The sequence below is a fragment of the Watersipora subatra genome, chromosome 4 (genome assembly GCF_963576615.1).
Source record: "Watersipora subatra chromosome 4, tzWatSuba1.1, whole genome shotgun sequence".
Classification (NCBI taxonomy): Eukaryota; Metazoa; Bryozoa; class Gymnolaemata; order Cheilostomatida; family Watersiporidae; genus Watersipora; species Watersipora subatra.
The window spans coordinates 27,836,435-27,858,500 of record NC_088711.1 but is presented as its reverse complement, the minus strand read 5'-3'; the positions used below and the strand labels follow the sequence as shown (position 1 = coordinate 27,858,500).

At 36.0% G+C, this 22,066-nt stretch overlaps 1 protein-coding gene across 2 annotated transcripts; it reads right to left on the bottom strand.

Annotated features, from left to right (window-relative positions):
- Window positions 1–1,663: 1,663 nt before the first annotated feature.
- Window positions 1,664–21,100, bottom strand: LOC137393698 (ribonuclease P protein subunit p14-like). 2 transcript variants are annotated; one of them, XM_068080349.1, is made up of 6 exons: window positions 21,074–21,100; window positions 18,575–18,701; window positions 18,375–18,462; window positions 17,198–17,274; window positions 3,172–3,253; window positions 1,664–2,205 (listed from the first exon to the last, which is right to left on the bottom strand). In XM_068080349.1, exons 2-6 carry the CDS (start codon window positions 18,697–18,699, stop codon window positions 2,137–2,139), a joined length of 441 nt encoding a protein of 146 aa, XP_067936450.1. In that variant the 5' UTR covers window positions 18,700–18,701; window positions 21,074–21,100; the 3' UTR covers window positions 1,664–2,136. The 2 variants fall into 2 exon arrangements, with proteins under 2 accessions (XP_067936450.1, XP_067936451.1); XM_068080350.1 differs by lacking the exon at window positions 21,074–21,100 and adding an exon at window positions 20,987–21,018.
- Window positions 21,101–22,066: the final 966 nt, after the last annotated feature.

Below are 22,066 nucleotides of genomic sequence, written 5' to 3'. Positions count from 1 at the left end.
CCGGAAAGCCTGTATCAAAATATAGATGCTTGCTACTTTACAGTTTTGCTTCAGTTTGGTCTAATGATCTAGTCGTAATCTGATCATGTGACCCATACTTCGCGAATAATTTCTGCAGCATTTTTTGATTATCACAGGTGACCAACATGCTCGTCATGTTTATCAGAGGATGATATGCACCCCTTCAAGCTAAGGTTAAAAACTTAAACGAATTTCTACGGTAGGTTTTCAGATATCAGTGCTCAAAGTGACAGCATTATAATGATGATGAAATAGACGCGTAAGGACAATAGACATGATTTTTATTGAATGCGTGAAGTATATTTGTGAAAATATTTCGACGAATGAGGTTGCATGAAAGTGTAAACAGAAGCACATCGTGTTCAACTACGTCCCATTTGAGCCGTTTTGGAAAGGGATTCTAACCTACGGCGTTTTCGTGATGGCTGCCATCAACTGTTCGTTTTTGAGCTTTTAAGAGCTTGTAATCACATTTTCACATATTTTGCATATACGACACAGCAGAGTAAGACATGGTGAATTTTTTGATACCAAATAACTGCAATGTGAATTTTGTTGCAAGTCAATCTTTAACTCATTCGCACCCAACCATTAAATGAAGTTTAGCAAAAGATTAAAATTCAGCTTCAAGTGTCTGTTTAGTAAGCTAAATTCATTAAGTTAAATTCAAAGTTTTTCTTACATAGGGTCACAAAGGTTTAGCATAATTTAAAGAATTCCAGACCAACGCATTCGATACACCGAATGCGTTGCTCTCAAGTCAATATAATCATTATATTTCATTTTTTAGCAATGATTTTGATGTTAGGAGACCAAAGAATCTGTTTTGGAGACAAAAAGATTTTTTTACCCATTTTGCTCCCATCTAGTGGACACGCAACTTCGTTATGGTTACCTAATATGACAGATAACTATAACGGAAGGTCAAATCAGATTACACAAAGAACGAAAGAACAGGTGTGCGTCGCATTTATACATTTTGCATTAAATTTGGAATGGTAGTTGTAGAATTACACCAATCGGTTTGTGTGTGTTATCTTATCTTGTGGAGCGCGCTAACAAGAAACTCTCTGAACACAAATTAAAAATTTTAAAGACTGTAAAAACTAGCTATTCTCAGAAGTCATCAGTTTAAATCCAATCAACACATGCTCTGCTTTCAAGAATAAAAAACTTGAACAGACAATTGGTAGATAATCTAGCTCAAAGAACAAGTGATTTTAATATAATTGCATAGCATCACAGTTATTTCCAGTCGACAGGTAACAACAATCTAAACTGTTTCTTTTCATTTTTACATTTTCAAAATGTTGACAAAACCTGGCATTTGGTCAAAATTACACAAAAATATTATTTAAACCCCAATCTGCTGCCGTTATCTGCTGCTGTTATCTGCTGCTGTTATCTGCGACTGTTAATGCAATAGATTTGTGCTGTCCATTAACCTTTAATCAGCAGCTGGGCTATACACCGCCACCTCTTACCTTCTGTTAGCATATGATGCTAGTCATATGCTGCCATCAACTTTGATTATTATACAGCTGAATGCACCATTTTTTCGCGAAGTAACATTGCCAAAAATTTACGATAAACTGAAGATATCGTTAATGTTTAACTAAAGCATAAATCAAATCTGTGCAGGCACTCAAATCAAATAATTTTATTTCAATTTAAATCAAATCACAAATCGACCAACATTCATTTGCTTCAAATATTTGACTTCCGTCATATACAGCTATTATAAAAGTTGCAGTGATTTGCTGGGGAAGTCATTGCTGCCTTACATCTATTTCTAAGTACAAGTCAATACAGCGAATGATCACTCGATATAGTATTCATCTAGGAGAACATCAAATTCTGACAAGTCAACAAAAATGCCTAAGGATTGTCTTAAGCCTAATCACCTAACTAGCCAACTTTCTTTAGTTGATCATAAAATATAAACCGAACCCTTCCAAGATAAGTTTCAGGAGTAATCTTTCCTCATCGCTCCCATTTAGACTACAAAACTCTCTTGTTAATGCATGAACTCCATTCATGAGGTGATGTAGTATTTTACATAAGAGATGTGAAACTTCCAACCTACCAGATTCTCAGGCCTCACCATATATGGCATCAGCTGGCAGAGAGGGAACTCATATAATCCCTCGAGTCACATGCCAGAGCCATCAGATGAGCTGAACTCTACATAAACACATGTTACAGCACCCGTATACAAAAGCAACTATAGTAGAACCTGGCTATACCCTACTCAACATAAGCAACTATAGTAGAACCTGGCTATACCCTCCTCAACAAAAGCAACTACAGTAGAACCTGGTTACACCCTACTCAACATGAGCAACTACAGTAGAACCTGACTATACCCTACTCAACATGAGCAACTACAGTAGAACCTGGCTATACCCTACTCAACATGAGTAACTACAGTAACACCTGGCTATACTCTACTCAACATAAGCAACTACAGTAGAACCTGGCTATACTCTACTCAACATAAGCAACTACAGTAGAACCTGGCTATACCCTACTCAACATGAGTAACTACAGTAACACCTGGCTATACTCTACTCAACATAAGCAACTACAGTAGAACCTGGCTACACTCTACTCAACATGAGCAACTACAGTAGAACCTGGCTATACTCTACTCAACATATGCAACTACAGTAGAACCTGGCTATACCCTACTTAACATATGCAACTACAGCAAAACCTGGCTATACCCTACTCAACATGAGCAACTACAGTAAAACCTGGTTATACCCTACTCAACATATTATATGAAATTCTAAAACGTCACACATGTTCCATCCAGCAGATAAAAACAAACCATGCAGTAGGGGATGCCACGTCAGTTTACCAAATAATGTAAAGATAACTCTATTAATAGAACACAAGAAGATTTAGCCTCTAAATAGTGTAAGGATAACTCTATTAATGAAATGCAAGATTCAGCCTGTAAATGGTTTAAGGATAACTCTATTAAAAGAATACAAGAGACTAAAGTTCACTAGTGAGCAAAATGGTACCACTGTTGAATTTTGAATAAACACACTATGTTATTTTGAACATGGTAAAACTAATGAATCTGGTTTTTTCTAAAGATTGTGAACACAAACCCTGCAATATCCAAATAGGTTACCATACCTGCAATACATGCAGAGAGACATCACTTCTCTCTCCTATCTTGGAGATGAAGAAGAGACAGCCCCGCACCTTGACGTAATACCTACAAGGTACGACAGCTGTAACTTGGCACAAGCTAATATGGTTTGCTATTTTTAAGATAATATGCAGTAGGACAATTTTAACAGTCATAGTGGCTCCAGCTAGCACCACTTTGATAAGTAGATACATTGTTATTGTATTTACTACTTAGTGTAAGTTACCATGTTCATGGAACATGAAAATGTTCATGTTCAAGTACAAAATGTTCAGGGTGAATGTACAAAATGTTCAGGGTGAATGTACAAAATGTTCAGGATGAATGTACAAAATGTTCAGGATGAATGTACAAAATGTTCAGGATGAATGTACAAAATGTTCAGGATGAATGTACAAAATGTTCAGGGTGAGTATACAAAATGTTCAGGGTGAGTATACAAAATTTTCAGGGTGAGTATACAAAATGTTCAGGGTGAGTATACAAAATCTTCAGGGTGAGTATACAAAATGTTCAGGGTGAGTATACAAAATGTTCAGGGTGAGTATACAAAATGTTCAGGGTGAGTATACAAAATGTTCAGAGGGAGTATGCAAAATGTTCAGTGTGAGTATACAAAATGTTCAGTGTGAGTATACAAAATGTTCAGGGGGAGTATACAAAATGTTCAGGGGGGAGTATACAAACAGAACCTGAATGAAAATAGCATCATACCTCATTCGATAGCAGCTAATAAACATATAGCTTTGGGGAGGGCAAACTATGGCTCATTGATCCTTTTAAGCCAACCAACTGAAAATTGGTATCGAATTAAGGCTTTCTTTGAATGAATGCATTTATTCGATTTTTACTTTTAACGCCAGACATTTTAATAAAAAAGGATGCCAAAGGTATTCAGGCTTGACAACGAGTAGGCCTGGAGGTGAAGATAGCAATAGCAATATGCAACCTAAAGTCTGGTTCCCATATCGATTGCGAGACTCCGGCAGTAACATGCTCAGCAAAATGCTTGCAACGCTAGGCTCGGCGGCAACTGTTCACATAAGAGCCACATCGTTAATAATATCGTAAACATAATTGCGTAATCAAATAAAATGTTCGCTCGCCATGCCGTTCCTATAATGGTGACCTTTACCCGCACACTGCATTTCGGGAAGGTTTTGCCTGCGGCCGTTTGCAAAATTTGAACAGCGCTAAACTATTGTGATGCCGCCGGCAACTACCGGCAGTACCCGGCGCATACGTTCCCATTTCATCGCTATAGCCTGCGGTGCTGTCGCCGGTGCTTTGCAACGTATATGGGAACCAGGCTTAACTTACTTGAACTTAGACTAGGTGAACTCTAAATTGACTACCTTATGTATTTTTGTCAGCTTTATCAATTGTTTAGTTTCGTTTATGAAACTTTGAAAACTGTGCTTCGAATGTTACTTTGAACTTACACTCGACTATTTGCTCTAAATTTACATTGTACTAATAGCCTGAGAGTCTAGTGCACTGTGAGGAATCATCAGGTGAGCTGATAAAGCACAAAGAATACACAACAATTCAAAAACACGGAAGGTGAATGAGCGCAGGGTGAATGGCGCAGGTGTGTAAGGAGCGCAGGTGAATGGCGCGGGTGAATGGCGCAGGTGAATGGCGCAGGTGAATGGCGCAGGTGAATGGCGCAGGTGTCGGGGTGTTGGTTTATCAAGTCAAATGTCGCGAGTTTGTAGCTTGCTTGCAGCAATCTTTTTCCTAACCTCCAGCCTTGGCTTTGGACAGACAAACACGGCTCTTATTAGAGTGAAGGCTTTGGAATATTGATGTGTTGAGGGTTGGAAAATTGATGTGTTGATGTAATCAAGCGTAGAGGCTTGGCTATAAGTTAATGTTTATTTTCCAGTTTGTTTGAAATGTGCTGTTAACAAAAATAATTATTTATATATACATACGAGGTCTGATCCAAAAGTTCCCATAATGGAGTTGTATACTCGTGCATATTTGCACGATGGAAAAAAACCCATTGCAGAGTTGGCTGGGAAACACCTCTGAAGTGTTGTCACAAAATTTCAGGTTGCTATGACAACGCGTTTTCATGTGAGCCGACGATATGTCAAGGTCTGTCCGGTGCTTCCGTCGATTTTTTAACTAATTTATCGTCATGTCTAATCAATCGAAACAGCGTATGTGCATTAAATTTTGTGCAAAATTAGGGAAAACAAGCACTCAGACATTTGAAATGTTAACTATTGCTTTTGGAGATGCTGCTCTAAAGAAAACACAAATTTTTGAGTGGTACAAACGTTTTTGTGAAGGTAGAGACAGCACTGAAGATGACGCGAGGTCTGGCAGACCAGCGTCGGCAAGAACCTGCTCGTAAATTGGCAGTGTGAGGTAATTAGTAATGCCAGATCGACGTTTAACCATTAGAGATATCTGGAAAGACTGGACTTAGTTTTGGAACTGTTCAAAAAGTTTTAACTGACAATTTAAACGATTTTCTTAACAATTTAAACGAGTCGCAGCAAAGTTCGTGCCAAGCTTGCTAACTGATGACCAAAACGAGCTCAGGATGCACGCTTGCAACGATTTTAAGGAAGCTTTCAGGAATGATCAAAACTTTATTTCAAAGGTCATAATCATAGATTTATCTCCCCCTAGAGTGATAACAACACAAGCGTTTCCGGTGCCAACAAGGAGCGTTTAGGCCACACCTCTTTTTTGTGCCAGTCAATCGTAGTGATTGACTAATCAATAACATCAGTCATGAGAATGGTTAAACAAGGATCATGAATTTCCAGTTAAGATAGTAATTAATGCTCATATTAAAGAAATGATGATTATAGTTTATTACTCTAATATATGCTTATTATTTAAAGCAATTCAACATCTACCAGGGATCGCTAAACATATTATGGAAATGTTTACTTTTCCATATCCATTTCCATAAACAAATATTTCCATAATTTTATGGAAATGGATATGGAAAGTTTATTTTAGAAATATGGAAATGGTATGGAAATGGAAATAATATGGAAATAAAATAGGGAAATGTTATGGAAATGGAAACAATATGGAAATGAATTATAGAAATGAATTATAGAAATGTTATGGAAATAATATGGAAATGAATTATGGAAATGGAAATAATATGGAATTGAATTATGGAAATGTTATGGAAATGGAAATTGTGACATATCTGTAATCCCTGATACCTACATGACTTGCAAAGGCACTGAATAGATAGTGTTAAATGTTGACTTGCAACAAAATTCACATTACAGTTATTTGGTATCAAAAGATTCGCCATGTCTTACTCTGTTGTGTTGTAGGTGCCAAATATGTGGAAATGTGATTACAAGCTCTTAAAAGCTCAAAAATGAAAAGCCGCCGTAGATTGGAATCTCGATTTCGATGACGTATCCACGGATTTTGGTTATTATCTTGTCACGTGATGTTTTCGCGTGAATTGAAAGGCCAATAAAAAGCTCAATATAAAACTTATCGTAGCAATAGTTTATAACAAACACTTCGGGTTTTACCTAAGACCTCGTATCAAATATAGATGCTCGCTACTTTACAGTTTCAGCTTGGCCATTCCGTCCGACAATTCAACGTACGTGTACATGTCTGAGTTGCGATCATAAAAAATGTCAAATTCTGAAGAGTGAAGACCCTGGCGTTTCGAGCCTGATGCTCTATCTGAAGAAGATCCTCAACAGAATCAAACCTCCCAGCAAGTAAGCACCGCCACTAGCCAGCTCTTATGTGCCAAGCTAGCTAGTAGTAATAGTTTTAGCTTGAGAGTGATAGAACGAATATTATTATATATATACATGATTTTAATGATGATAATTATCGCTTCATATTGCGAAAAAATAATTACAGATTTTTCTCGAATGACAACATTAACAATTTTAATATTTAAATCTAGTGCTGCACTGATATACTGTTGGATAACATCGACTTGATGTATTAGCTATGGTTGCATAGACATATCTGCTCATTTCTTTAGGAGCTAATACCACCGGCTACAGAGTGGTGTGTCTGCAAGCGCTGTCAAGACATGCCATCTCTTCCTGAATGTTTGTGCTGCCATGATGCTGAGTTTGCGCATCATCTCAATGACCGCGGGGAGCATGAATGCCTGTGTATGCATCCTGGTGTGGACGAACTTGTGGCGCCTGTACCCCTTGAGTTGGGGTGGAATAATTACCTGCGATATCATAGTGAGTTGGATTTTCATTTAATGCCAACAACACCAAGGCTATGCTATTGTGTCAAGCATTATCTACAATTCTTGTGTTACACATTTAATGCATCGGTTGAACACACATATTCTGAACTCGTGGAACACAAGGAGAACTTATATTTGGCTTGTACACTTACAAGTGTATTAGTTTTGTGATTTTATTATATAAAGATCGAGATTATTTTGATGATCAGCAATTATTGTTTTTCAATAATTGTTTTGGTAGATAATCTATTCCCATTTGGAGAGCCATCGCCAAATGCTCGGAAAAGGTTGTGTGCATACCGCAATCTTGTGTTTTGGCTTATGCCGCAAATTCGTCACGGTGAGCGACGGCCTCTACCTGCCTGCTTGGTGTCTAAGATTTGGGCTATTTTCCCACCAATGGATGATGAAGGGTTTGCAGACTACGTCTTCAAGGGCTTCTGCTATGGCGATGAAGAGACTCAACGACTTTGATTGAGAATTCCAGCTCAACTCTAAAGACCGCTCTGAGGCTTCGAAGCCAGAATGATAGTAGGTGGTACTCATTCCCCGACGAAGAAGTTCTCAGAGTGGGCCCCCAGGTAGGGAACCCCAGCCATGAACGCAAACTTCGACGAAGTGCTGGGGCCTAGTAACCGATGGTAAGCGGTGAAACCAATATGCGTTCCTCTATGTATTTGTTTTTATTTTATAAAATCAGTGATGGCAGATTTATGCACATTAATCATGTGATTTTAAATATGGAAGCAATGTAACAGCAATTTACTAACAAAAATTAGTTTGTTAGCCACATGGTGTGTAGTCACCATGTGGCTTAGCCTGAATAAAAGTAAAATAATAAAATGACAATGCAATAAAAATGAGTACCATCTATGATATAGAATTGATTTAGAATTCTCAATCAAAGTCGTTGAGTCTCTTCATCGCCATAGCAGAAGCCCTTGAACACATAGTCTGCAAACTCTTCTTCATCATCCGTTGGTGGGAAAAGAGCCCGAATCTTAGACACCAAGCAGGCAGGTAGAGGCCGTCGCTCACCGCGACGAATTTGCGGCATAAGCCAAAACACAAGCTTGCGGTATGCACACAACCTTTGTAACAACATCCGTTGCAATGGACCTCACTCTCAGGCCGTGGGAAATTAGATCGGACTGGCATCGCCTGAAGCCTTCCAGCTCCATGGCGTTAGAGCTGGTGGTCTCCATTGACTGCAAAGTAAAGAAAGTTACGACCAACAATCACTTTCACATTATTTGAATGAATTATTTAGCTAGATCAGCAACTTTGTGTTTATGTATTGATAACTACTAAAAAATTTGGGTTTTTGTCAGGCTGTGAAGTAAAAACAGTCAAAGTTTTACCTTGACAAGATGGCTGCTGACTATTAAACCGCAGCTCTGATCCATCATAGTGTAGGCCCCGTATAGTGCGCAATGCCCCGGACTATCACATCTACCGTCACCTGCCAAATCAAGCTCCCAATCGATTGCTGCCATCAATCCCTCGTTATGCAGGGTGTACTGCTCAGCAATACACTGTCAAATATTGTAAAACTTCATTATACAAGATTAATTTTTATTATTATCATTAGTCTAAGAATGTAGAATCCTCTTCCCCCTTTTTGTGTTATATTATGATGAAGAATCAGAATTTCAAATTATAATATATTTCGCTTGAAGGATGACATATTTTCATTTCAAGAAAAAAATTGTTTCTAAATGTCGTTGTTCAATTAGTGTGCCTAGCTTTTACTCACATTTTCCAAGTTTATGGGTAAATATTAACACTCACACCGTGTAAGTATTCTCTTTGTTGGTAGAGGCAAACGCTGTGGCTTGGTATCGCGATGTTCAGGAGCAACAGAAAACGGAGGTTCTGCGTAAGGCATCCGCCAGAAAAGAGTGATGCAGCTGCCAGCAGGGGGTTGATGACATGAGCTTTGTTCATCCTGGCAGTTGTTTCCCAAGTGCACATTGGTGACAGGAGGCACATGTAACCTTGAACTCTACCCATCCGCCTTCTCGCACCATCATGAATGAGCAGGGGAGGGCACAGGCGTGACAGTGAAATAGTCGCTGGAGTGCTGTCACACTTACTATTATTTTCTCCTCTTTGAAGGAGGATTCGGGTCTGAAATCACAACACAATAGTTGACTTGCAATAAGATTTGTACAACATCATTTCCTGTTATTATATCATATTTGCTTGATCAGAAAAATAATAAATACATAGCCATGCAATCATGACACAGATTTTACAAAACCTTATCAGAATCCATGATATTGTAAACATAAAAATGTGAGTAATAACTCTATGGATATTCTTTATATTTTGTCAAGTTTGGTTAAGTTCAGCTCTATCTTACATGTAACTGGAGAGCGTTTGACGCTGGCCAACATAGCGCTCAAACTCTTCCCAGTCTTCAGTGGTTGGCACAAACTCTTCATTATCTTTACTAATAACAATCATCTAATAATATTAATATGCTATTAACGATGATACCAGAAAATGACAATAACTATTTTATATAACATATCTATAAGTGAGTGGGGTTAAGAAATTTGGCGAAATTAATCGTGAAACTTATAAGATTATTTTATCAATTATAAATTAATATATTACGTTTTACAGATAGATATGCAGTATGAATTAGTTTTGTTATTATAATAAGAATAATACACGTAATTAAAAAGATAAAATACTAATAATATCATATTACAATTAAATGACATTAATATTGTAATATTAAATATAGATTAATACAGTAGCATTAGGAGAATACTAGAAAATAACCCGAGTTACTACTAATACAAGTAGTTCATAAAATAAATTACTCACGTGCTTTGGTGACATGTGGAGTATGCAAACAGGTTAGAAAACATGTCGTCTTTGAAATGGCGAAAACAAAGGTAAGAGTAAGCAGGCGAATAAATAAAGTTTGTCACATCCAGCTTCACCCAGTTGCTCCACGCCCGGTGAAGGTCTGGTCTTTTCTCTGCTCTTGGCCGAGAAAAAAGGTGCTTCTCAGCTGCACAAACACGATGTGGCGCGTTAGACATTATGACGAATTGAAATTAACAAGTTTAAACGAGAAAGCGTGTCTGCTATTTGCGATAGATCAAACTTGAACTGAAACTAACATTATCTGATCGTGTGACTTGCAATTCCCGCCATATGGCGCGAACGATTTCTACAGCATTTTTCAACCATCACAGCGGACCAAAAGGCTCATCATGTTTATCAGAGGATGATATGCAATCGTTCAAGCTAGATTAAAAAATTAAACATATTTTTATGGTAGGTTTTGAGATATCAGTGCTCAAAGTTGCAGCATTACAATGCCGATGAAATAGACGCGTAAGAACAATAGACATGGTTTTTATTGCAAGCGTGAAGTATATTTGTGAAAATATTTCGACGAATAAGGATGCATGAAAGTGTAAACAGAAACCATCTCGCACAACTACGTCACATTTTAGCCGTTTTGGAAAACGAATCCAAACTACGGCGGTCTCGTGTGGCTGCGATTTTCTGTTCGTTTTTGAGCTTTTAAGAGCTTGTAATCACATTTCCACAAATTTGGCACCTACACCACAACAGAGTAACACATGGTGAATCTTTTGATACCAAATAACTGTAATGTGAATTTTATTGCAAGTCAACCTTTAAGTGAGTGAGTTAATGCAATCAGTTACTCATAATGTAGATAAGATAGTCATACTGGGGTTGTATTACATTAGTGTGATGGGAAGCTAATTGACTGCCATCAACTATGAGCTGTACTATCCGAGTAATAAAAAAGTCTTTGGACAGAAAATTTATTTTTATATAACATTTACCATTCTAACTTTTAAACTTCATATCATGAGAAAATGTTTTTAAGCAGTTCAAATGAATTAAGAGAAAAAAGAAAACAACTGTAAAGGTTTTCAAGCTTTTCCAAACAACTACAACTTTTAAATTTCATATCATGAAAGAAGTATTTTGTTGAAATAAATTAGGAAGAAAAATAAAACTGTAAATGTGTTTAAATGTAAAATAATTAGCAAGTGATGGCTAAATATAATCTGTTTAGCTATGATTACAATGAAAAATTATTTAATAAATAAGGTAATAAAAAAGTATGTTTTATTTTTATATAATTATAATTTTGTATAAATAAGTATAATTTATTTTTATTTAACATATAACAACATTTGCCACTCTAACTTTCAAACTTTTTGATTGCTTACATCAAGCAAAGATGTCCACTAACTAGAGGACATCTTTGCTTCAAGCTAGTCTATGTATTTGATTGATATGTATTGAAATCTAATATTACATGCAAGGGCTGTTTGTGGACTGTGGTGTCAATGAATCACTCTATCACCATACAATGTCAATATTTTCAGTTGATGGCAGTCGATTAGCTTCCCATCGCACCAATGTAATACAACCCCAGTATGACTATCTATCTTATCTATGAGTAACCAATGATATACAGCCCCCCACGTGTGGGGGCTGTATATCATTGGAGTAACTGATTGCATTAACTCATTTACTTAACACTATCTATTTAGTACCTTCGCAAGTCATGTAGGTATTGAATTGCTTTAAATAATAAGCATATATTAGAGTAATAAACTATAATCATCATTTCTTTAATATGAGCAACAATAACTATCTTAGCTGTGGAAATTCATGATCATTGTTTAACTATTCTCGTGGCTGATGTTATTGTTTTGTCAATCACTACGATTGACTAGCACAAAAAAGGGGCGTGGCCTAAACGCTCCTTGTTGGCACCGGAAACGCTCGTGTTGTTGAAGGCACAGTTATCACTCTAGGGAGGAGATAACTCTATGGTCATAATATCCTTGTTTTCCCTAATTTCACACAAAATTTAATGCAAATGCTCTGTTCTGGTTTATTAGACGTGACGATAAATGTTTTTTTAAATCGACAGAAGCACCTGACAAACCTTGACATATCATCGGCTCACATGAGAACGCATTGTCATAGCAGCTTGAAATTTTGTGACAACACTCTAGAGGTGTTTCCCAGCCAATGGGTTTTTCCATCGTGCGAATATGCACGAGTATACAACTCCATTCCGGGAACTTTTGGACCAGACCTCGCATACTAGCTGTGCTACCCGGCGTTGCCCGGGTAATAAAAAGTCTTTGGACAGAAAATTGATTTGTATTTAACATATAACAATATTTGCCATTCTAACTTTCCAACTACTATCATGAGAGAAGTGTTTTGTGTAGTTGAAATAAATTAAGAGAGAAAATGAAACAACTGTAAAGGTTTTCAAACAACTATAACTTTCAAACTTCATATCATGAGGAAAAGGTTTTGTGCAGGACAACTGATTTAAAAATAAATAAAACAACTGTAAAGGTTTTCAAACCAATGTAAATTTAAACCATAACTGCCACGAACAACTTTTATCATATTTACTAGGTAGATCAGATATGCTGATTCCGATTTTGTAATCAAAATAAAGATTAGGCCACTAACTTTCACAGTAATGAAGAACTTTTTATAGCGTTTTAATATCGGTCTCAAAAACAACACGATCCGGCATAACAAGCTCCGCCCATAAATACTTGACGTAACCTAGCTTTTTAGGAACAGAAGTTACGTAGGGATGTTTAGACCGATTTAGAATAATAGAGATGGGTGTTTTAAAATCCATTAATATCTAAATTCAGCCTTAAAAATAATATCAGTCTTTTCTGAAAGGTAGATAAGCTATTTAGCATTGCATATTTAAAAAGCGCAATAACAACGCTAGCTCGTGATAAAACCGCGCTTTTTGAGCTCATTTTTCTCGGCGTCCAGCCCATTTAAACGTCATGTAACAAGCTGCGAGCAATTTTAAATAGTTTATATCCCTTTCATAAAAAACTGAAACTATTTTACAGGCTGGATTTAGATTATAATGGGTTTTAAGACACCCATCTCTATTATTCTTAATCGGACTAAACATTCCCAACTTCCGTTTCTGAAAAAGCTAGGTTTCGTCACATATTTATGGGCGGAGCTTGTAATGCCGATTGTGTTGTTTTTGAAACGGATATTGAAACGCTTTAAAAAAGCCTGAATGACTTTGAAGGTTAGTGGACTAATCTTTATTTTGAGTACAAAATCGGAATCAGCGTGTCTGATTTACCTAGAAAATACGATAAAAGTTGTTCGTGACAGTTATGGTTTAAAATTTCATAACTTTCAGCGACCTATATCTTTTAATAACGTATAGTGGAACCTCGGTTCTCGAACATAATCCATTCCAGACGGTTGTTTGAAAACCGAGTTGTTCGCGATCCGAAACAATTTTTCCATCTAAAATAAAATTATGTAACTTTTAATCCGCTCCAAGGCGAGAAAACAACTTCGGTAAAGTATTTTTTGCAACATTTCACACCATAAGCTGTACTTGCTAAGCTTGTAGTTGCTAATTTACACCATAAGCTGTACTTGTACCTGGGCGTTGCCCGGGTAATAAAAAAGTCTATGCACAGAAAATTGATGTGTATTTAACATATATAACAACATTCGCCATTCTACCTAAATACAACTGTAAAGGTTCTCAAACTTTGTCAAACAACTTTTAAACTTCATATTATGAGAAAAATGTTTCGTGTAGGTCAAATAAATTTAAAAAAATAAAACGACTATAAAAGGGTTTAGATGTAAAAGTGAAATAATGAGCGAGTAATAGCTAAATTGAGTCTGTTTTGCTACGATTACAATATGAGATGATTCGGTAATGATACAATTAATACGAACTGAGAAAACAAACTAAACATTCTGAATATGTTGAATTAATAATAACAATTCTTGTATAGAAGTGTGTGCATAAAAAAGTTACTGTTCCACCAACAGCTGTCCATCAAAACTCTGAATACGACGACGCTGGTACGACGATATGTAAAAATGAGATATTATACAGTAATACTTCAACTTACGAGTGCTCCAACGTACGAGAAACTTGAGATACGAGCCAGCTTTCAAGCAAGTTTTAGCCCTAACATACGAGCCACGTTTGAGATACGAGCACTTGAGTCAGTTGCCAAGTATGCCAGAGGTGTTTTATGAGAACAGCATCACTCTGTATTTTTCAACTGCTCAGGTTATACTTTTGTACCATATTTTTGTGCGCGATTTTCTGTGCAGAATTATGTGAATTAAACGTACTGTGCGTAGACCAAAAGTTTGCCAGTAAAATGAATGATAATACAAAGAAAAAGCAAATGATAACAATTGATATTAAACGGAAAATCATTGAAAAATATGCGAAATCTGTATGCGTGATTGAGCTAGCTCAGCAATATAACAGAAATCCATCCACAATTATCAAACAGAAGGATTATATTCAGGGCATTTAGTTCGCAAAAGGACTAACCATAGTTTCTAAACGGTGATGCAATCTTCACGACCGCTGATGGCATTGGACAAACAATTGGCCGGTGACAGCGTAACTTAAATGATGCTATGTGAAAAGGCCGGTGCTGACCATCAATCAAAACTGTAAAAAGAGACATTCGGACAAGTTGGCTAGTGGTCGTGCATTAACACTTTGTGACGACACCTGTGTTCGTCCTAATCGCAACATGTTGAAAGGGCGACAAAGGCAAACGCCCTTAGATAGGTTTATCTTAAAACGGCCGGCTAGTGGTGAAAGCAAAACAGAGGAAAAATTAGCTAACCAGCGAGAAACTACAAACTATAAACGCCGAAGAAATTTTAATTACGTTAAGTTAAAAATGAAAGTTTGCTTTTAAGTTTGCTTCTAAGTTTGTCTTTTAACACTTTGATAAAATTTAAATTTATCAAAGTCAGCTGTTGTAATGAAGGATAACTTATATCTCCTCCCTGGCAAATGCTAGCGTTAACCGCTATTGTATGTATTTAATTTTACATTTTAATTAATCCCATTTCCTTGCATTATTTATTTGTTGCTTTTTGAAAGCATGTGGTACATTAGGATAATAACCAACATGTTCTTTCTGTTACAATATCTTGTTTTGAGTGTTTCATTTGCATTTTTTTAGAGTATGGAAACCAATCAATATATATTTAATTGTTCTATATATAAATAAATTGCACCAACATACGAGTAAATTGACATACGAGCTCAGTCTCGAAACGCATTAAGCTCGTAAGTCGAAGTATGACTGTAGTGTCTTTGTCTGATCGAAGGTGAGAGAATATCAATTCTATAGGCTATTCCTACTCGAGATGATACAATTGTTCGCGTGAAAAGTATTAACTTTTACGGCAATTTAGCAATTGAACCTTAAGGAAAGCCGGAAATAGAGGTTCACAAAAACGCAAAAAGGCATCGTGTTTCATAGAGTAAATAGAATTTAATCGCCAAATTCTAATATCGAGTGAGTCTATTGTCGATATCGTTTGCTGAAAACAAATTAGCCTTAACTCATTCGCACCTAACTAATTTCTAGGCGATTAGCCCCAGATACCGCTAATTTTTCAGGAAGTTGCCGTAATTCAAATTACTACTACAGGAGACAGACTTGAGATAATTTACTCATTCAAATTTCACAAGAACCAGCCAAGTCTCATCTTTCAAATTATATTACATTCATATAGACAACTCATATCCCTTTTATGTAGATCCATGCCTCAGAGAAGGTAGTTTCAGGAAATTTCGAATTTTGAAAAAATTGTCATTTGCTGATACAAAGTCAGATTTGCACCATAAAAGTTGCAAAATATACAAAGTTTGACTGAAAATACTTATTTATTACATACAATACATAGTTATGAGTATTATTTATACATATGCAGTTAGTCATAAACATGAAAATCATGAAACTCTAACTTCAAACTTTTCCTCACGAGTATCATCCTTCAAACAAAAGACTAGCAAATCTATATGCCAATATAACTCAAATAAAACGTCATGAAAATGTTTCAAATAATAAAAATGTGTTCAACAATTCTGTTCTTGACTATTCAGACTTCATAGACAGCTCTAAGAATCAATATGATCCTATAGAAACTGAAAGATAACGTTAGTCTGAATGTGGCTGGCAGCCTGAAAAGTGCATTTTTATTTGAGCATAACGATTCAATTTGGCAAAATTAAAAGTTGATAAAAACTTTGAAACATTAAAAATAATGTTTTAATTTGATTTATGCAGTCTTTCAATGTCTTACCACTTCTGAATCTGCATATTTCCTTCTAGAGTTGAAAAAAAATTATCGCGAACGATAAAATTTCAAGTCGGCACGGTGATTTCCAGTTTTGGTAGATACTGAGATGGGTGTACTAATTTGGTTATAACTTTTGCCAGGGACGTCATAGAGGCATAACTTAAAGTTTGTCTGATTGGCCAGAAATTAGTGCCAGAAAGGCACTAACCGGAGATTCCGGTTAATGCGCCCTAGCGGTGAAAGAAAAAACCACAGAATAGCCATCCTTATATAAGCCGCATGGCTCAAACCATCAGAAAGAGCACCGAAAAGTACGATGCTCATATTAATTCAGTTCGCTTCGTACAACCGAAGTTTGTACGACGAAAAAAGGAAAGACTACTCTAGAAGGTGGACAAACACGCACACACACAAATATACAGACAGATTTTTCGCCGTTTATATAGTAGATAATATTTTGGGCTGACTTGGTCCTATTGTCCAATTTTGAAAGTTGATTTGGCTCCGAGCCGAACAAGTTGCCCACCCCTGCTATAGCCTGCAGAAAGGATGTCAGCAACGTAAATAGTTCTTTCATAACAATAGATGCACTCTTATAGGCTAAAACTCATTTAGCCTACCTGGAGGGACATCGTATTATAGCGATATTGGACTCGGTATCAAACTTGAGTAAGTCTATGGCTGTACATCCACCCATCTACAAATAAGGATCATATAGAGAGAATGTTAAGATAAGCAATGTTAGAGTATTTTTAACTGGCTAGCTTGTGCCAATGATGATGTAACAAAACGCTTACTCTAATACTTTCCATCAAAAAAGCTGTTTATTTACAACGCAAACACTGTGATACAACCAAACACGGCTGACGTAATTTGAGGCTAGAATGTCATAAATTGGAACAATAATTTCACTGGTATGTCAGATGTAACAGCAACACGCATTCACAGCGATAGCTATTACTAGCTAACGGCTCAGCCAAGCGATACATTGCATATCGTCGTAGAAGTTTTGAAGTTATCTTGAAACGAGGAGACATGTAAAAATGTTCTATAAGCAATATCTTCTTTAGAAGATATTGCTTATAGAACTTGGCAGCAACATCTTCTTTAGAAGATATTGCTGCCAAGTTTCTCAAGTCAATATGTGCATCATTAATAATTTTGTTAAAGTAAATGTGTGTCATTATATTTTTCTTAGAACTCTGCCATTATTCAATCTAGACAACCCAAAGCAAGAGTACACGATCCCGATATATCTAATGTAGGAAATTACCTGGAATGCAATGGCTAAGTGTGGTCAGCGTTTATTAAACACGCTATGTATTTTAATGCGGCTGCCGCATACAGTTAATAGCTGCTTCAAATGGGTAAACATTTATTCTTGAGATGAAAAAATATCCAACGCAATTATCAAATCTTATTACCGCAAAAATTAAAAACCTTACATAATATACATTTGACTAAACACGGTCACTTACATTACAACACTTGTTGGTCTGTTACCAAAACTTTCATTAAGTTGAGGAAATTAAAACTCAGGCCAAAAATGACCTAGAGTTGAGTGGCTTAACTTACAACTTATCATAAGTTGCTTTTATCAAGAAACATATTTTACAATTTTACATTAATTTTTATTTTGTGAGTTATCTAATCACTGAATCACCATGTTAGTAAAAACTCGAGTGTCTCCACCTGCACCAACGTCTAGTCACCTGCACCAATGTCTATTCACATTCTAAATATAATATCACACACCAACCAACCAAACATGTAATACCACTTATGTGTGGTACTTACCGATCCAAACAATGCCTTCATTGACATGTTAATAGCATGCTTCAGCTCTTTTGGTGTGATGCTTAACTTGCCACATCTATGCTCCATTCTAAAGCCAAGAAAACATAGTTTATATTTACAACTATTTACAAGAAATGATGTTCGAACCAAGCAATCATTATGTAAAAACAAACAAATTTTATATAATTTTGTGTACTTGCATTTGGATTTTAATGTAACGGTGAGGCTGGTCTCGCTGTCTAGAAACAATTCTTGTAAAAGTATGCTTGGCATTCCCTTGCTTCACAGAAGATATTTTTGCTGGGGATGCAACTGTTCTATTCATTACTGCATTCAAATAGCACTCTGTAGCAAGACCTAAGACTTACACACATGCATGTCTATAAACAAACTTAATTTATGGTTTGATGACCCATACCGCAATTAGAAATTCAAACGACACAATTGTAGCTTCGCATTAGTTTGGCATTTTTGCAGCAGATATGGGATTACGAAACTGCACATTGTGATCATTTTGTAACTCCACTAAAAACTGATGCTTCATTTAAATGATTATTAATTCATTTACAAAAATTCAAAATAACATCCATAAATTACTTAGATCAACCACAAACTGCAGCACTCCCCTTTGTATTTGGTCAGGCAATTTTTCCAACATCACTTGAAAATATCTATGAAAATTGTAAGCTATATTATGAGCCCTATGTGCTGTAGTTCAAATGCCATATGTATGCTCATATCCTAGATGCCAATCAAAGATATTTACTTTGAATATGGCACGAATGTTTTCATAATATTATAATTTTATTGGATGTTTTGGTCAATTTCAATGCTAGCTTAGTCGTTTAAGTGGTGCCATTTTTGTTGTTTTTAGTTCTTCTGTGGCCATCAATGAGATTGCATATATAGAATTTCCATTAGATAAGCCACAATCTGCTATCAAATTGCACATTAAAATCATTGTTACCAGCTTTAAAGATAGTATGGTGCCATGTATTAGCACTTATGATAGGATTTTCTCCAAAAACTTGGCCAATACCTGTAAGAACATCAACACTAACCCCGCCAACTCTGCAGCTTTTAATACTGAGGTGATGAAGCATTGAGAATAGAGCAACTTATTCCCACGACGTTGCTTTCAAAAACATATTCTGTACCGCATGCAGTTATTTTTTCCACTTACCAAACTGACATTTCAAACTGAACTACTGGACTTTTTACACACGCTAAACACTTGGTTAAAACTACAATCTTTATGCGATTTGCAACCTGAGTGTACAAGGGCTCAGACTAACATGGAAAATTGTTCTGTTTTGTTTAGAGTAAGGGCAGTTTTGAACAAATATATAAATGGACATAACAATTTATTAATTTCATTGTGCCCTTCATGGCAGGTTTTGTTAGGCTTTATGGCCTCTGCCAGCTGTACAGATTGGATACAATCAACACCTTGTGTTCCAACCTCGCTATTGTTTTGATTTAGTAATGAAATCAAACATTTTTTACTGAAACAATGGATTTGTGCAATGTGGCCGTGCTAGTGGGCAAAACAGCAAACAACAAATGTTCATGTCCAGGTTGTAGCTTCTTTAAGCCAATTAGTGACACTAACCTACACAAATACAGCCAGATATGGATCCATTTTTTCTCAAACTGCAAAAAGTATCTCTCTCAGTTGTTCATACGCTAAAGCTGTTCACTGCTAATGCAGCCATAGGTTTCCATTTCTTCACCTCAGTCATTTTTAGTTTAAACTGAAAGCTGATTATAAATCTTGAACACTGGTCCAGACATAAAATAGTGGCAAAATTGTCTGCGTTTTTGTGACTTACGCAGCTTCATTACCATTTTCCAGCTTGTCACACAGGAAGTAATCTCTATTTCACATCTTGATAAGTTTTGATCAATTAAGAGACTTCGACAACTATTACGATGTGCCAGATCTTAATTAAGAGTTTATGATTAAGATTGTGTATTGACTGGTATTAGCAGACAAGCCACTCGTTTCAAGGTAAAAAGGCAATTAAAAACGCTTCGTACCATAGTGTGAAACAAAGCCATTTTTATGGCTTTGTATGCTATGTATGCTTTGTATGTATTTGTATGCTTAAGCACGCTTTTATGCATAAAGGAGAAGATCTTCACTCTCTTAAATCAACGTCATAAATTACAACTTTTTGCATAATACAATACCGATAACAAATGTTACGAATATTCTACATATTTTCTCTCACAACTTTCATATTACATGAATTGGTACGACTTTTGAATAATTATGGGGCACATTTCTAATCCTTATTAATAAAAAACTGGCTCTTATTAATTAATGGAACATTTATATGATTAGTTATGACGCATGTTTAAAAGCTGTTAAAGTTTAAACTTCGATTAACTTTTATAATTACGTGAAACCGTTCAAATGAATTGTCAGATGAGCACTGCCAAGATCGACTTGGTTTAACGAATTATTCGCCACCCCAGTACTAGTTTTTTAACTTCACCGATTTCAGAGATCAGTTATTAAAAATACAAATATCTTTGATCGCGTCAAAAAGATAACATTTGTTGAGACTTCAAGGTGTGCAGATAATTCGAAAAAGCGCACCGCTCACCCCCGCTTTATGCTGACACGAGGTTAGTCGGCTTCCACAAGTGATTAATCAATCATAATAAAATGTTTTTAGCCATAGTCATCTAACCATTTTAACCATAGTCATCTGTTGTATGTCGAGCCTAAACTTTGTGATTCAAGCGTATAGATGAACGTTCGGCTTCATCGGACTCCTTCCTATTTAAATTGTGCAAGCGTCGTTTCTAGTTCGGCAAATGTGTTTTTGTTATCCGACATAGAATAACTCCGAAGAATACAACAAAGAGGCCTTTGCTTCTGTTTGCTAATGAGAATTACCCTTACAGCTCTTTATATAATTTGTTTATTGTCATGTAAAAGAACAGATAACTGTCACTAATTTAAGCATGATCATTTTATGCTGCAATCCACGCTCCCAGCTATCGACTTGTGTCAACTGCAAAGCACCTTTCATTCAGATGTGCGGTGTAAACAGGTAAATTCATAACAAAGCATTGACAGCCTTTCACAGGCATTGAACAAGTTATGAATTACTCTAATCGTTCTGAAAAAGTAAAAATTCAGAGTTGAATGCGCAAAAAACCTTTGAGGCTTGGTGTGATACAGCATTACAATGCCAGCTTATCTGTCTGAAGATGTTTTTATATTAACGGCAAAAATGAAGGAAGCATTTAGTGACAACTTGACTTAATACAGAATGTTATTTGTTTAGAATTGTAAAACTTTAGTGTAAAACACACCTGCACAAACAGCACATTATGCCATGGTAAATATTTAGGTATACATGTAAATAGTGCACATGTAAGCTCCTTGCTCCCTAAGATGATGTATTCCAATTTTACTCTAGCGTAACCAAGGTGCTAACTGAATTAGACTTTGTAGTTTGTGTATATTTTGTGATAATTTTCATAATTCATATGGATTTTGGGTGTTTCCATCTACTCTGTTTTATTATAAATCAAAACTGGTGTATTTTTTATTTAAAAGTTTTTTATTCTGTTCTTTGGCTCATTTACTTCAAAAAAATTATTTTTAATTAAATCAATGTATTATTAGTTTCGATAGTTATTTAGTTTTAAAGTTGCGTGTGAATGCAAGCAGT